Below are 15,998 nucleotides of genomic sequence, written 5' to 3'. Positions count from 1 at the left end.
ACAAGGGAAATATGTTGTGAAACTGCTGGAAGGATTTGGTATGGTGGAATGTAAGTCTTAGGGTCAGGCTTGCTGGCCTCGACGCAGCTCCTAGACCCTCTGCGTCAGCTCCTGCCTCTCAACGTCAGCACTGGGCCTCTCTACGTCACCCACGCAGGCCCTCCAGTGACTACACAGTTTGCTGCCTCTGCGTCTGCCTCTCCAACCTCTGTGCTGGTCTTCTAGTGCTGTTCCCGACTCTCTGTTCCATACTCGCCACCTCTTGCTGCTCTCCAGACCACTAGTTCGAATTTCTCAGCTAACCCTGCTCCAGAAATCGAACTGACTGGTCTCCCTCAGTGTGTTCTCCAACTGACCCTCAAGCCTCTTATACTTTTACTGTTGGTCCTTCAATGACTGAGATTAAATCTCTAATCAGCGATTAAGATTAGATTTGGCTTGATCCATGACTTTTGGAACCTTCTAACCCAATTATTTATTAATACCTATTAATTTTTTTATTTTTCCTAAGTTTAGAATTAGGAATTCCATTAAAAATATTAATTATTTTAATATCTCCCAAACTGGTTAGAATTTGCCCAAACCATTTATGGGTCTTGGAGATCTCATGTGCTTTAGCCTCTCCACCAATTTTCATAGCTAGAGCACATCCGATGCTACCACAAATCAACACTCCCTCTTAGCAAGGACCGTGCTCTAGTAATACTCCAGACTGAGCATCACTCTGACTATACGACATCGGTACCTGTGCTAATGCCAGGCCTCCTCGCCCAACATTCTCTGCACTGTTGCATCCTATACTGCTGCCCATGGTTCTGGCTCTGTCATTGCTGCATCCGTACGACAGCTCCCTTTGCATCAGTGCTGCTGCAGGTCCATTATCCCAATGCTGCATTTGCACTACAACTCCCTCTGCATCCGTGCTGCTGTTGGTCCTTCTTCCCAACACTACATCTGCACTGCAACCTCTTCTTATCATGCTGCATCGTGCTATTGCACTGCAACATCATCCCCATTTCTGCTACTAAAATGGATTCTTTATCATCCCCATCAATTCCAGGAAATAATCAAACTTTGTTCTTCCAAGGGCCTTGGTGAGGATGTCTGCAACTTGTTCTCCTGTAGGAGTGTAGCTCAACTGTACTTCTCCTCGTTGGACACAGTGTCGGACAAAGTGACATTGGATAGCAATATGCTTTGATCGATCATGAAATGCTGGATTCTCAGAGAGCTTGATGCAACTCTGATTATCGCACATGATCCTGGTCGCCTCCATCTTTGTTAAAATTGGCAACTAGGGCCAAACTCCATGTGGGTCATCTTATTAATGGAAGCTGATATTTTTCTTGGATCCCTCTCATCGAGAGGTGTAGGATTGATCTAAAGATCATCTGATTTCGATAAGTATTCATGGAGATATGAATTTATTTGTGTTATGGGACAATTCGTTAAGGCCGGCTAGCAACCAAATAAACCCCACTTGTGCTCAACATTTTAGTATAAATAGAGGTGGCCTTCAAGTCATTTCAACACACTTGGGATCCCTTCCTCTCTACTTGTCTTTGGGTTTTAGTAGGAGGAGAGATCCTAAGCGATAACGCTAACCTAATCCAAAGGGTAGAAGCTAGAACTGCCAGAACAATCGGGAAAGCTGACGTAGAGGGCAAAAGCCGAAATTGCTGGAACTGCCGGAATTGCCAGGAACTGTCGGAACTGCGGGAACTTCTGGGAACAACTGAAACAGCGGGAATTGTCGGGAATTGCTGGGAATTGCCGGGAACTGCCAGAACTGCCGGGAATTACTGGGAATTGCCGGGAAATGCCGGAACTGCTGGGAACTATCGAAACTGCCGGAACTGCTGGGAACTATCGAAACTGCCGGAACCTACTTATTTCTCAATAAGTTATTTATGAAAACCCTCAGTAAACATTAAAATAAATTCTGCTGCATGTATCACACCATAATACAGAAACAAACACATGCACAAAAATCAACACATCAACACAGATATTTTGGACAATTGTCCTCGGAAAAACCCAATGTGGGAAAACTGGTGCAGCAGAGGAGGATTTTATTATTCAACAATTCTTCAGTACAACTGGGTGCCAAATTGGCTTACTCAACAGGGAAAAAATTCTCCAACACTTCTCCCAGTCTCAGCGTCAGGCTTGTTGGCCATTGCGCAGCTCCCAGATCCTTTGCGTTAGCTCCTGCCTCTCTACGTCAACACTGGGCCTGTCTACATCACCCACGCAGGCCCTCTAGTGACTGCATAGTCTGCTATCTCTGCGTCTGCCTCTCCAACCTCTGCGTTGGTCTTCTAGTGTTGTTCCCGACTCTTTGTTCCGTACCTGCCATCTCTTGCTACTCTCCAGACCACTAGTTCAAATTTCTCAGCGAACCCCGCTCCAGAAATCAAACTGACTGGTCTCCCTCAGTGTGTTCTCCAACTGACCCTCAAGCCTCTTCTTATACTTTTCCTGTTGGTTCTTCAATGACTGAGATTAAATCTCTAATCAACGACTAAGATTAGATTTGGCTTGATTCATGACTTTTGGAACCTTCTAACCCAATTTTATATTAATACCCATTAATATTTTATTTTTACTAAGTTTAGACTTAGGAATTCCATTAAAAATATTAATTATTTTAATATCTCGCAAATTGGTTAGAATTTGCCCAAACCATTTATGGGTCTCAGAGATCTCATGTGCTTTAGCCTCCACCAATTTTCATGGCTAGAGCACATCTGATGCTACCACAAATCAACACTCCCTCTTAGCAAGGACTGTGCTCTAGTAATACTCCAGACTGAGCATCACTCTAACTATACGGCACTGGTACCTGTGCTGATGCTAGGCCTCCCCGCCCAACATCCTTTGCGCTGCTGCATCCTGTATTGCTGCCCATGGCTCTGCCTCTGCCACTGCTGCATCCGTACGGCAGCTCCCTCTGCATCCGTGCTGCTGGTGGTCCATTATCTCAACACTGCATCTGCACTGTAACCCCCTTTGCATCCGTGTTGCTGTTGGTCCTTCTTCCCAACACTGCATCTGCACTGCAACCTCTTCTCATCATGTTGCATCGTGCTACTGCACTGCAACGTCATCCCCATTTCTGCTACTGAAATGGATTCTTTATCATCCCCATCAATTCCCTGAAATAATCAAACTTTGTTCTTCCAAGGGCCTTGTTGAGGATGCCTACTGCTTGTTCTCCTGTAGGAGTGTAGCTCAACTATACTTCTCTTCGTTGGACACAGTCTCGGACAAAGTGACACCGGATAGCAATATGCTTTGACCGATCATGAAACGCTGGATTCTCAGAGAGCTTGATGCAACTCTGATTATCGCACATGATCCTGGTCGCCTCCATCTTTGTTAAAATTGGCAACTAGGGCCAAACTCCATTTGGGTCATCTTATTAATGGAAGATGATATTTTTCTTGGGTCCCTCTCATCGAGAGGTGTAGGATTGATCTAAAGATCATCCAATTCCGATAAGTATTCATGGAGATATGAATTTATTTGTGTTATGTGACAATTCGTCAAGGTCGGCCAACAACCAAATAAACCCCACTTGTGCTCAACGTTTTAGCATAAATAGAGGTGGCCTTCAAGTCATTTCAACACACTTGGAATCTCTTCCTCTCTACTTGTCTTTGGGTTTTAGTAGGAGGAGAGATCCTAAGCGATAACACTACCCTAATCCAGAGGGTAGAAGCTGGAACTGCCGGAATAGCCGGGAAAGCTGATGTAGAGGGCAGAAGCCGGAACTACGGGAACTGCCGGAACTTCTGGGAATATTCAGAACTGTTGGAACACCCGGAACTGTCGGAACAACCGGAACTGCCGGGAATTGCTTGGATAGCCGGAACTGCCGGGATCTGCTGGAACTGTCGGGAACAGCCGGAACTGTCGGGAACAGCCGGAACTGCTGAGAACTGTTGGAGCATCTGTCTTTGAAGGAGAGAAACATGCAAGGGACAACTAACTAACATTGGGACAATTGTATGGTACTTAGCATGCAACAGCAAGCATGCTAAGGACAACAAGCATGCTAGGGACAACAAGCAAGCAAGGGACAATAAGCAAGCAAGGTGCAGCGAGAGCATAGGTCAGTACGACAACATGGTGTAGCAATGGCACATAATGTAGTACAGTGATGGGTACAGTCATGATTAATGAAGCGTGATGAGATGCAACACAATGATGATGGGTGCAGCATGGTGCGGCGCGGTGAGGTGTAGCATGATGACGAAATGCAGCACAACGATAGGTGAAGGAGTCACCTTGGAGAATTAGTTAAAGCATCATGTCTTCAACTGATCTCATGTATCATCTTCTTAGAGATGATCTATGCTTTTATCTAGATAAGTCAAAGTGTTGACTTTTGTTGTAAACGTACTATCTCTCTCTCTCTATCTGCTAAACTATTGAAGAACATATAAGAAGAATTGATCAAGGGTTTCCCCACATTGGGGTTTGTCCCTGGCTAGCGCCACATCTTGTGTCCTCTTGTCTTGGCTTGTCTTCTGTGATTTATGTTTATGTTCTATCTGCAGTTTATTTTAATGCTGATGAAAATTGAGATAAATTGCTCTAAGCATAGAACATACCTAAAATTAACAATCTTTCTTCTGAATAGGTTCACAAGTAGTTGTAAACGTACTATCTCTCTCTCTCTCTCTGCTAAACTATTGAAGAACATATAAGAATTGATCAAGGGTTTCCCCACATTGGGGTTTGTCCCTGGCTAGCGCCACATCTTGTGTCCTCTTGTCTTGGCTTGTCTTCTGTGATTTATGTTTATTTTCTATCTGCAGTTTACTTTAATGCTGATGAAAATTGAGATAAATTGCTCTAAGCATAGAACATACCTAAAATTAACAATCTTTCTTCTGAATAGGTTCACAAGTAGTTTTCTAAGCCATATGGCCTCACATGAAGATGTGCTCGCAGCCATATATTCTGCCTTAACTGAGCTCAGAGCTACGAATTTCTGCTTCCTACTGCACCAGGAGGTCATTCCTGATCCAATGTTGAAACAGTACCTAGAGGTACTTTTCCGATCCATTGAACTGCCAGCCCAATCTGCATCAGTAAATCCACTTAATCTGATATCCTTACTCCTGGTGTACAAGAGTCCATAGTCGACTGTTCCCTGTATATATTTGAGAACATGTTTGGCTGCTGCCTAGTGCGCCCTCTTCGACTCCACCACGAACTGACTGAGGGTGCTGAGAATGTAACAAATGTCTGGCCTGGTATTGACCAGATACATCAGGGACCATATGAGCTGCCTGTATAAGGTGGGATCAACATCCTTGTCTTTTGATGCATCAATTTTCTTCCAGTTGGTGATCATTGGAGTAGCCATGGGTCTACAATCCTCCATCCTGAATCTCTTCAGAATATCCATATCATATCTCCCTTGTCCAAAAAAGATCTCCCCCTTTTGCTGCCAAACTTCCAACCTCAGGAAATAATGCATCTGTCCCAAATCCTTCATGTCAAATTCTGTGGCTAGATTCTTCTTGCAGTCCTCGATGAGCCTGGATGATCCTATCAGGAAGAGATCGTCCACATGTAATACTAGGATTAGAGGCTCATTCTCTACAACCAGATAGTAGAGATTTGGATCTGCGTCACTCTTGACAAATCCCATCTTCTGCAAGTAGCCATCAATTTGACCATACCATCCTCTAGGTCCCTGTTTTAGCCCATACAAGGCTTTCTTCAATCTACATACAGGAGACTTCTTCTCATGTGTCTCAAAGCCTTTTGGCTGTTCAATGTTTGCCTCTTCTGATGAATCTCTCATCCCATTTGTGCTGCTAGAGATATCATAGTTCTAATAGATGTTTACCTGGCTACTGGGGCGAAGGTCTATTCGTAGTCAATTCCTTCCTTCTGAGCATACCCCTTAGCCACAAACTTGGCTTTGTATTTTTCCACATTGCCTTCTGCAGTGTATTTAATTTTGTAGATCAATCTCGAACCTACCATTGATTTGTCTTAAAGCCTTGGCACTACCTCCTAGACATCATTCACCATTATGGAGTTGTACTCCTCTACCATCGCATCCAACCAAACCTGATGTTGAGCAACCTCCTGAAAACTAGCAGGCTCCCCACCCTGAGCTACTAATGCCTGCTATCTATCTAGCTGTTTTCGCTCCCTCTTATTGTTCCTACGTGCATCGATGAAATCCTTTGCATCTCATAGAATCTGACGAAGTTCCCTGTTCGTTCTTCCTCTGTCAGTAGGTGCTTTTGTTAGCTCCTCCTCCTCCTCCTGTGATTCTTCCTATTCTGAGGAAGAATTCTTTACTTTCGTTGGTTGAAGAGGTTTGACCAACGACTCGTCTTTTGACTGCTCCTCAAAAGGCATTTCTCGAGATTTTCTGAAAGCCCTGTCCTCCATGAACTTCACATCTCGTCGAACTGCTACCTTCTTGCTTCTTGGAAGATAGAATTTGTTTGCTTTAGTGTTCTTGCTATATCCCACTAGATATCCTTTTTCTGTAGTTTGATCCAACTTCTTCCTCTTTTCCTCGGGTATGCGGCAATATGCTAAGCTCCCAAATATCTTGAAATGGCTGACTTTAGGCAACTTCCCTGTGAAGACTTTCTCTAGAGTAATATTGCCCAATGCCCGATGAGGAGTTCTATTCTGAACATAGACTGCTATGTTGCATGCTTTTTCCCACAGGAATTTTGGCATATCTTGATCATACATCATGGCTCTAGCTGCTTCTACGATAGTCTTGTTCTTCCTTTCTGCGACTCCATTCTGCTCCAGATTGTAAGAGCTGTCCACTCTCTTCTGATGCCCCTCCTTAGCGCAAAAATCAATGAAGTCCTTATTGACATACTCTCCACCATTATCTGAGCGCAAAACTTTTATTTTCTTCCCAGCCAGATTCTCCACTAGAGCCTTGAACTCTTTGAATTGACAGAAAATCTCGTCCTTGGTTTTCAGAAAATAAATCCAAGTTTTCCTTGAGTGGTCATCATTGAAGGTAAGGAAGTACTTGACACCACTAAGAGCTTTAGTGGACATAGGTTTGCAGATATCTGAGTGTATCAATCCTAGGACACTCTTGGCCCTGTTTTTACTTCTAGGAAATGTTGCTTTAGCATACTCTCCCAGAGCACATCCTCTGCATACATCATCTTGTTTCGTACTAAGATCTGGAACTCCTATTACAGTATTCCTGAGAATTCTCAGAGCCCAATGGTTCAAATGTCCCATTCTTTTATGCCATAGTTCGTTCAAATCCTTGTCTCCATGACTGCCTATTAGTGCCATTGGTGATTCTAGTTGTAGTCTGTACAACCTGTTACTTTTGGTCTCGATCTGCACTTTCTTTTTCTAGCTCGGGTGTTTGACGTATACTTTCTCCTTGATGAAGAAAACGTCATAGCCTTTGCCTTGAAGTTGCGACACGAAAAGTAAGTTCATCCCCAATCCTGGTACACGCAACACATTGGTAACACAGACCCACTCTCCCGTTTTTGTTTGAAAAACTATAGTACCCCTCCCTATTGGAGTACACTTTGCCTTGTTCCCCATGGTGATCTGAAAGTTCATCCTCTCCTCTTGATAATCTGAGAAACATTTCCGGATTCCCGTCATATGCCAAGAGGCTCCACTGTCTATATACCATACCTCTGATGATGCAAAGCTAGTCACACAAGCCACTTCTTCTAGCCTGGTAGCCGTCATGGAGAAATCGAAATTACTGTCTCTTGTGCAATTTTTTCGAAAATCTATGCAAATCTCTTGACGTAGATGCCTCTGCATCATGGTCTCGACCCATAATTGATTTTCGCTACCTGTCTCTGATTACTTGCTCTGATACCATGTGAAAATTCTATCACTGCAACAACTGATTTATTTTACCTACTTATTTCTCAATAAGTTATTTATGAAAACCCTTCAGTAAACATTAAAATAAATTCTGCTGCAGATATCACACCATAATACAGAAACAAAACGTGCACAAGAATCAACACATCAACACAGATATTTTGGACAATTGTCCTCGGAAAAACCCAATGTGGGAAAACGGTGCAGCAGAGGAGGATTTTATTATTTAACAATTCTTCAGTACAACTGGTGCCAAACTGGCTTATCCAACAGAGAAAAAATTCTCCAACACTCCTCCCAGTCTCAATGTCAGGCTTGCTGGCCTCTGCGTAGCTCCCAGACCCTCTGCATTAGCTCCTGCCTCTTTGCGTTAGCACTGGGCCTCTCTGCATCATCCACATAGGCCCTCCAGTGACTGCGCAGTCTGCTGCCTCTGTGTCTCCCTGAGAGGCTTTGCGTCTGCCTCTCCAACCTCTGCGCTGGTCTTCTGGTGCTGTTCCCGACTCTCTGTTCCATACCTGCTGCCTCTTGCTGCTCTCCAGACCACTAGTTCGAATTTCTCAGCTAACCCCGCTCCAGAAATCGAACTGACTGGTCTCCCTCAGTGTGTTCTCCAACTGACCCTCAAGCCTTTTCTTATACTTTTCTTGTTTTCCCTTCAACGACCAAGATTAAATTACTAATCAACGACTAAGATTAGATTTGGCTTGATCCATGACTTTTGCAACCTTTTAACCTAGATTTATATTAATACCCATTAATATTTTATTTTTCCTAAGTTTAGACTTAGGAACTCCATTAAAAATATTAATTATTTTAATATCCAAACTGGTTAGAATTTGCCCAAACCATTTATGGGTCTTGGAGATCTCATGTGCTTTAGCCTCTCCACCAATTTTCATGGCTAGAGCACATCTGATGCTATCACAAATCAACACATTCTTACCAAGGTTTTACCGAAAGGAAAGTTCTTGGTCTTCAGATAGCAACTTGGACTAATGGATGTGACCTTCTCGGGTAAGGGTCACGACTGGTCGAGAACATTGAGCTATGCTCTTCCCCCCTGTTTGAGCTCCTAGGGAGGGAATTGAGCTGAAGAGTTCTTGGGGTCGAGGGATCTCTGGACAATAGGTGTGTGTTATTCCTACCTTTTGTGGTAGGTTGGGTATCTCCCCTATTGTCACTATAGGGTGTGTGTGATTCTTGTCTTTTATGACAAGTTGGGTATCTCCCCTTATTAGGTCTAGCAAAGTATACCCTAGTATGCATCCTACCCACAAGCTGAGCTTGTAGGAATTGCCACCCATCTAGCCAATAGGTGAGGATACTTGGGGGTGTGTGATCGTTACCTTTCATGGTAAGTGGTATCTCTCCCAAGTGATGGGATGAAAGTGTTCTACAACTTGATTCTTAAAGGTCAAGGTGGGAAGATTAGCGGACAATAGGATGGTTGTGATCCTTACCTTTCATGGTAAGTGGTATCTCGCTTAATGTCATTGGATATTGCGATGGTTGTGATCCTTACTTCTCATGGTAAGTTGTATCTTGCCCATTGTCATTGGATATGGGGTGGCAGATGGGTCTCCCCTATGATGATTCTTTTTCTTTAGATTGAGAATGTTCAACAGATGAGCAGGGATGAGATATGATATGGCACAATGATGATAATGAAGTGACGTCTGAGTCGAGATTTATGACGTAGTCGGAAATTTCTTCCTAGCTGAGAGGGAGTGTTGAAATTTCGCAACTCAGGGAGAAATTCCCTCTTTTGCGAAGGCTTCCTCACCCTGAGAAGAACCTATTAGCCCTTGGAAGAATTTAATTTGCACATGGGAAATTATTATTTTAATGCTGGACCATGTCACACCAAAATGTTCAAGTAGGCCTAAAGGAGGAAATTCGACCCTGAAGACCACATATAAATAGACCACACTTGGCATTGCTTGGAGGCATCACATCACACATTCATCCTTCTTCATTTGGTTCGATTATCTTTGAAAATTACAGGTCCGAGCTCACACGTGTGAAGAGGAGAGAGAGTATTCTGTTGACTGCGTTGACTTTTTGTTTTGGCACCTTTGACCAATGTTGACTTTTGGGTTTTTGGGCTTGGTTTGACTTTGAATTTGGATCTGTTCTTGGAGGCCGAATTCAAGAGAGAGAAGGCTGAGATTTTCTGGGCACTTTGACAAGAGTTGACTATAGATCTGAGGCAGGGTTGACTGCAGGTTGACTTGGTGTGTTGACCAAATTTGAAGTCAGATTTTGTGACTGTTTTGACTGAGTTTGACTAAGGAAAGGAGGCCGAATTATTTACTGCCTTGACCAAACTTTTTTGGTACTCTTTGACCATTAAAAATTGACTAGTTAGGGCAATGTTGACTGCTGTTGACTTTGACCAGAAATTGCAAATTTGACTTTTGATCAGATTTGAATTTTGGGCTCATATTTGATTGGATATTGGATGGTTGGTTTGAATAGTCAAGGATTTGACCTTTGACTTGTTGATGTACTTGGACTATGTATATCTCTGCTAAACATTTGATGACAATCTAATAGAAGAAAAATTTGGAAATGGTTTTCCCCCTTGTGGAGTTTTTCCCTGGTCTTTGACCAAAACCTTGTGTCTCTATTGTTCTTAGCTGTCTTCTATTGAACATGTGGCTTATTGTTCTATCTACAATTGCTTACTATCATTGGATAGTTGAAAATTTGAAATTGAATTGGATAATTGATTGTTATTGGAAGAATAATTGTTATAAAGTGATTGTTTCAGCATAGAACAGTGGAAAATTAAGAGTCTCTTGGAGGGTTGAATTGGTCACTTGTGGTGGCAAATACAAAAATTCAAATTTTCAATTTTCCCGCTTTTCATAATAAAATCCAATAAATAATTTCTTTTTCTTGCAAGCATGAAGATCATGCTTTATATAATTTTTTCTTTTACAAATATGATTTATATTTCATCATTACAAGTACAAATGGTACATTATGAAGACCGACCATAGCTACAAACTTCAACAATTCGGCCCTCCTCCAAAATTAGCCTCTTGGCTGTTGTACTCTGCCTCTTGAATTTCTTCCTGAAATCCTCGCTGCAATTTCTCCTTATTTTCCTTATTCAAATCGAGCCTTTCACTTTTGAGAAAATCACTTCCTCAACATAATGTGTCTTCACCTCTCCCTTAGGCTTATTTTATAATTTCATTACGCCAAAATGCCTAACCCTAATCTCCTAAGAGATCAATGTCTAGGATTAAATCCTAAGCCTCATTGGAGATCAATTGTTGAAATTATATCGAAGTCACTTAAATAATTTAAGTATTTATCTTTAGAACTTTTGCCTAATGGTCCACAATAACTAATTAAATTATTTATTGTATCTTTCTTAAGTCAACCTTAGAAAAAGAAATCATAAAATCACTTATTCCACCAAGCAAGCACCTAAGGATGCAATCATATATCTTCTACATACTAAAACACCAAGCCAATGTAGAAGACCTTCAGAGGCTACAAAATCAACACTTTTTGTGGTCATTTGTTGGATATTAATAAAACTATCTTATTTTATCTTTATTTGAATGGATTCATTTGCACCAAGCCTCCTCTTAGTGCTAGAACCCCCACGACAACAGATTCAGATTGGTTGTGACTTTGTTCATTGACAGAACCATGTCTAGATTGGGAAGGATCTCCAAGTCTTGCTTTCTTATATGGGGATGAAGTGCTGATATCAATGTTGGCTTTGGTGGTTCTCAGGGAACTCATGTGAACTTAGTCATCTCCATTCTATGTTCAATACTGCATTTGCAAGCCTACACTTCTATCCCAGGTATGTACAAAAGATGATGCCATACCCTAGTGTAGCTACCCTAATGTAGGCCTGTACTCTGAAACTACCAAGAGCAGGGAAACTATTCCCAGGCTCCCCAAGCCCTGGGAATAGTTGCCATGCAACTTTGGTTTGAAGCATCCTGTCAAATTGAAGAGCTGATATAAATGTAAAATTCAACGTATATGTGAATTTATCTTAGTAGAGGAAAAATAATATAAATCTCCCTTTCGTATGAAAAAAAGCATCTTAAGTGACTTTTAAGATCTCGCCACAGGTCAATATCTTGAAGCATAACTATTTTATTGAGGCAATTCGGTTCTTAATCTTCGTGTCTAACTATATTATTGATGTACTTCAGTTCTATTTTCATTTCCACGTTTTCCTCTCAGTTGCCATCGAGTCACATTGTATATCAATGCACATTCCAATTTTTTAAGGTGGAGAACAGGGAAACCATTAGAGATGCAAATTCTGTTTGGGTTCCATGAAGTAATCTAATAATATACCTGAGGGTTCTTTTTTGCTATGCAGTCAGTACCAAGGCTAGTATTAGACAGTGCCCACTTGGAATGAAATACTGTCAACTCGGATTATAGTAGGGTTATACTAACACTTGCTTTGATTATTAGTGTTGAGCATTTTGTAATTTACTGAGATTTTCAGTATAAAGATGTATGATTTGGTTCAAATAAAAAAGGTGTCTGCATTGCAAATCCCTTACTCATTTGATTGCCATTTGCATTTCTTGACAGCAGGGTTATCGGGTAATTGCTGCAGATGCGCCACCTATATCTAGTCATCAAGAATGGCTTTATTCATTTGAGAAATTCCTGGATTCTATTGATATACATCACGTAAGTAACAAATGAGTTGGATCTTTCCACTGCCCCAAGCAGCTCATTTTTGGTATGCAATTTCCAAAACTCCACAGCATATGTCAATACTTTTTTTTTAAGGATAAAAATGGGACATTGTCAGCATCTTTAATTTTTATAATTATATTTATATTATACAGAAAATCATATAGGTAAAAAAGATTGAGATATTAGCTATTTATTCGAGTCAAAATGACAATAAGTTCAGAATAAGCAGAAGCATACATTTGTTTTTGCATCTGTAACCAACAAAGACCTCTTGGACCTACTCTGCACAGCTAATTTATAGCACCACTTTATTGTCGAAGAGTCAACTGAGCTGAACTATGAAAGGAGCTTTTGTATGTTCATTGTGTGTAGTATGTACTGTCGCCTCTTGGATTTGCACACAAGATAAGTCCAAGTGGTCGAAGAACGAATCCTAGGGCAGCTTAGAAGTACCACCCACTGCCACTTCTCTCACATTCAACTGTTTCTTCTACATCACATGGGAGGTTTCAACTTTCCCTAAGATCAAGTCACTAATCTATCTATTAGCACACATTTTAAAATTGATTAGTGATTTGTGTGTTTAATGATCTTTTTTTGAAGAGAGAAGACAAGCGAGATTGAGTGTCTTTTCCTTTGGGCAAATGGTGTCAAAGAAGCTTATGATGCAAATGGGAAACAATAATCTATGTTACATAAGCATCTCTAAATCAATCATATTGATACAACGAACTATATGATGTGCTCATTAAGATGCCATGCCATCACCGATTCAAAACCAGCCAGTACATAATGCAATGAATAAAGTAGAGAGATTAGCAGCAGTCATCAAATGATAATGAACAACGGCCTTAATCTTCTTTAAGAGCATTTATTACATCATGGGGAAAAGAGGGCATGAATACTTCTCCGTAATAGCCTTCGGCCCTTCTCTAATGTCGAAACAGTCCACCAAAATATGTATGAACAGATCTGAAAATAGAGATATATTTGTAGCATTTGATGTGGCAGCCCAAGCATAAATATGATCTATACCTCAGCACAATACAACAAATACATAAATACTTATAGCTGTTTAGTCTCTTCAAACCATTGTCCTAGGGCTTAACCAGTCTCATCATAAATCATCAACCAACAAACTACTTACTTGGACATGCTCCTTTAGCTCATGGTCCCTGGCTGTTTGCTGCCACCTAAATCCACACCTAAGATTATCATGGAGAAAATCTCTAACTCCACTTGGTGTGGCCTCGGGGGCGAGTCTCGAATTGAGGCTGTCACTCAATTCTCAACTCCTCCATCTAGGTTAACTCTTAGCCTAAGTCACTGCGTTTGTGTTCGTGTTCAGCGACTTTGAAGTTTGAATAAAGTTCAACAGATAAAATTTTGGCCATAAAATGCGGCATTAAATTTGACATACTAAAAATATGAAAATTTAAATATATATTAGTGAAACAAGACACTCCAAGTGATCGCGATTAATCAAGAGTCTGACTCGTATTGGTTGGCAAATGATCACAGTTAAATTTGGGTGTGTTAAACTCGCGTTGGCCGAGTTTAGCTCGTGGTCAACGCGAGTTTGACTCATGACTCAAAGATTAATTGTGATTTTGGCGACTCGGCGATTTTCATAACTAGACTCGGTGACAACGAATTTTAGGTTAATTTCGCGTCGTGGTTTATTTCGTCATGTGTGGTGGTTTATTTAGCCGTGCCTTTACTCCACTTTGCACCATTCCATTTATAATAAAGAAGAAGTAAGCTCGGAATAGGAAGTCAGCAGTGAGCATGGCTTGGGTGAGTATACTGACGCACGTCGCTTACATTGAAACTTTATAGAAGTGGGAGACTGTTTTGTGGCATAATGCAAAATAAATTTTAACGTTCATAAAGAATAAGTGCAAAATAGAATCCAATATTTATTTAGGTTCTTTAGAATTATGCGTTGCGTAAAATTTTATCATTCTCCTCAATTTAATCACAGGTTAGCTGTTATCCTATTTTTATCGGACTTGCAGTAGCTTATATGTTTTCCATGCATGATGCATGTTCTTTGCGCTTTCCTTTTCATTTTCATTTCCTGAATCTAATCATGCATTTTATATCTCCTTTGCATCTATTTTTAGAGACAGTATATTGTCTGTCTTGACAATTCTGCCTTACAAGAAGGTCCCAGCGAAAGCTTACCCAACACACAGTGTAAAATTGGAAATGCCCCGTTGACTACTGAAGTGTACCCAAAGATTTTTGAAGGCTCCATGCTTGAGGATGTATCAAAAGCTTCATGTTCCATCAGAGTTCACTATGTCATCAAAGTTTTTTAACTGTACTTCTTCTTCTCATATTTTTCTGTTGTACTTAAATTCCACAAGCCTTGCGGGGACGATGTAAAAGTGATGCTAGTATGATGAGTTGAGTCATGTAACAAGCCTAGGTAGCTTGAGACCTTGTCATCAAATGAGTTTACTCTGGGAGGTTTTTTTCACTTGGTTAATTATTAGGTCCTTACGAGGATTTAATAATTAATTGAGTTTTTTCCTCCAAGCATAAACCCCAAAGCCGAAGTGTGGCTTGATGGTGAGGGCTTGGGTGAGTCCTAGTGTCTAGGGTCATTGTATATTACCATACTAGATCACACAAAAAATTTCGTGGAATTTGATTAGGTTTAGGGGTTATTTTAAAATTTTCTGCATGGTGGAAATTTGAATAAATTCTGAAAATAAAATGTAATAAGTGATGTTTAGAGAAGCTGTATGGGGTATGTGTGCTCAAAAGTACATCTCTCACCCTCAAATTTCTACTATGACACACTTTGAGGGGTAAAAAATAAGTTCTAGAACGTTAAAACCCATTTTTCCTAAGTTTTGTGGAAAATGTGGCAATAAATTAGCCCAACAATTAAATAAATTGGACAAAATAAATATCCACACATGTTAAATGATGTGGAAAATTATCAAGGAGTTAAAGAGTGATGTGGACTCCACCATGGACCAAGAATCAAGGAGAAACATGTGACAAGGGGAAATCGAATTTCTTGGAGAAGGACCACGAGTTCCCAAACATAAATTGGAGATTTGATTGAGTTTGCTTGAGATGAAGTGGAGAGTGGTCTCCTACCACTCCACTTCACGCAACCACATGTCCCTCTCTCACTCCAATGAGTTATCTTCAAGGATTGTGTGGGCCTCTTTAGAGGAAATCGAATGGCCACTTGGGAAATTCGAATCTACATGTAAAAACATTGAGATTGTCACCTGTTTGTCTTGGGATTGTCACCATTTACCTTGGGATTGGCTCCCAAGCTTCTATATAATAGAGCTATGGGCTTTTACTATGTAATCATTGTTACGAGTTATTGTGCTTGGGGAAGCTCTGCTCGTATATACACTTGTTCTCATTTGCAATAAAAGACTTTGGGGTTCATT

General features: G+C 40.9%; 1 protein-coding gene across 1 annotated transcript in view; it reads left to right on the top strand.

Annotated features, from left to right (window-relative positions):
- Window positions 1–15,998, top strand: part of LOC149235307 (uncharacterized) — a 240,280-nt gene that overhangs the window by 14,860 nt on the left and 209,422 nt on the right. The window contains 1 exon segment of the mRNA XM_089372068.1: window positions 12,463–12,564. Coding sequence (XP_089228194.1) covers window positions 12,463–12,564 — 102 coding nt within the window.

This window comes from Pinus tabuliformis, chromosome 8 (assembly GCF_031772625.1).
Source record: "Pinus tabuliformis cultivar Carrire ecotype Pingquan chromosome 8, CPIR1, whole genome shotgun sequence".
NCBI lineage: Eukaryota > Viridiplantae > Streptophyta > Pinopsida > Pinales > Pinaceae > Pinus > Pinus tabuliformis.
This window is presented reverse-complemented; position numbering and strand designations above follow the sequence as displayed.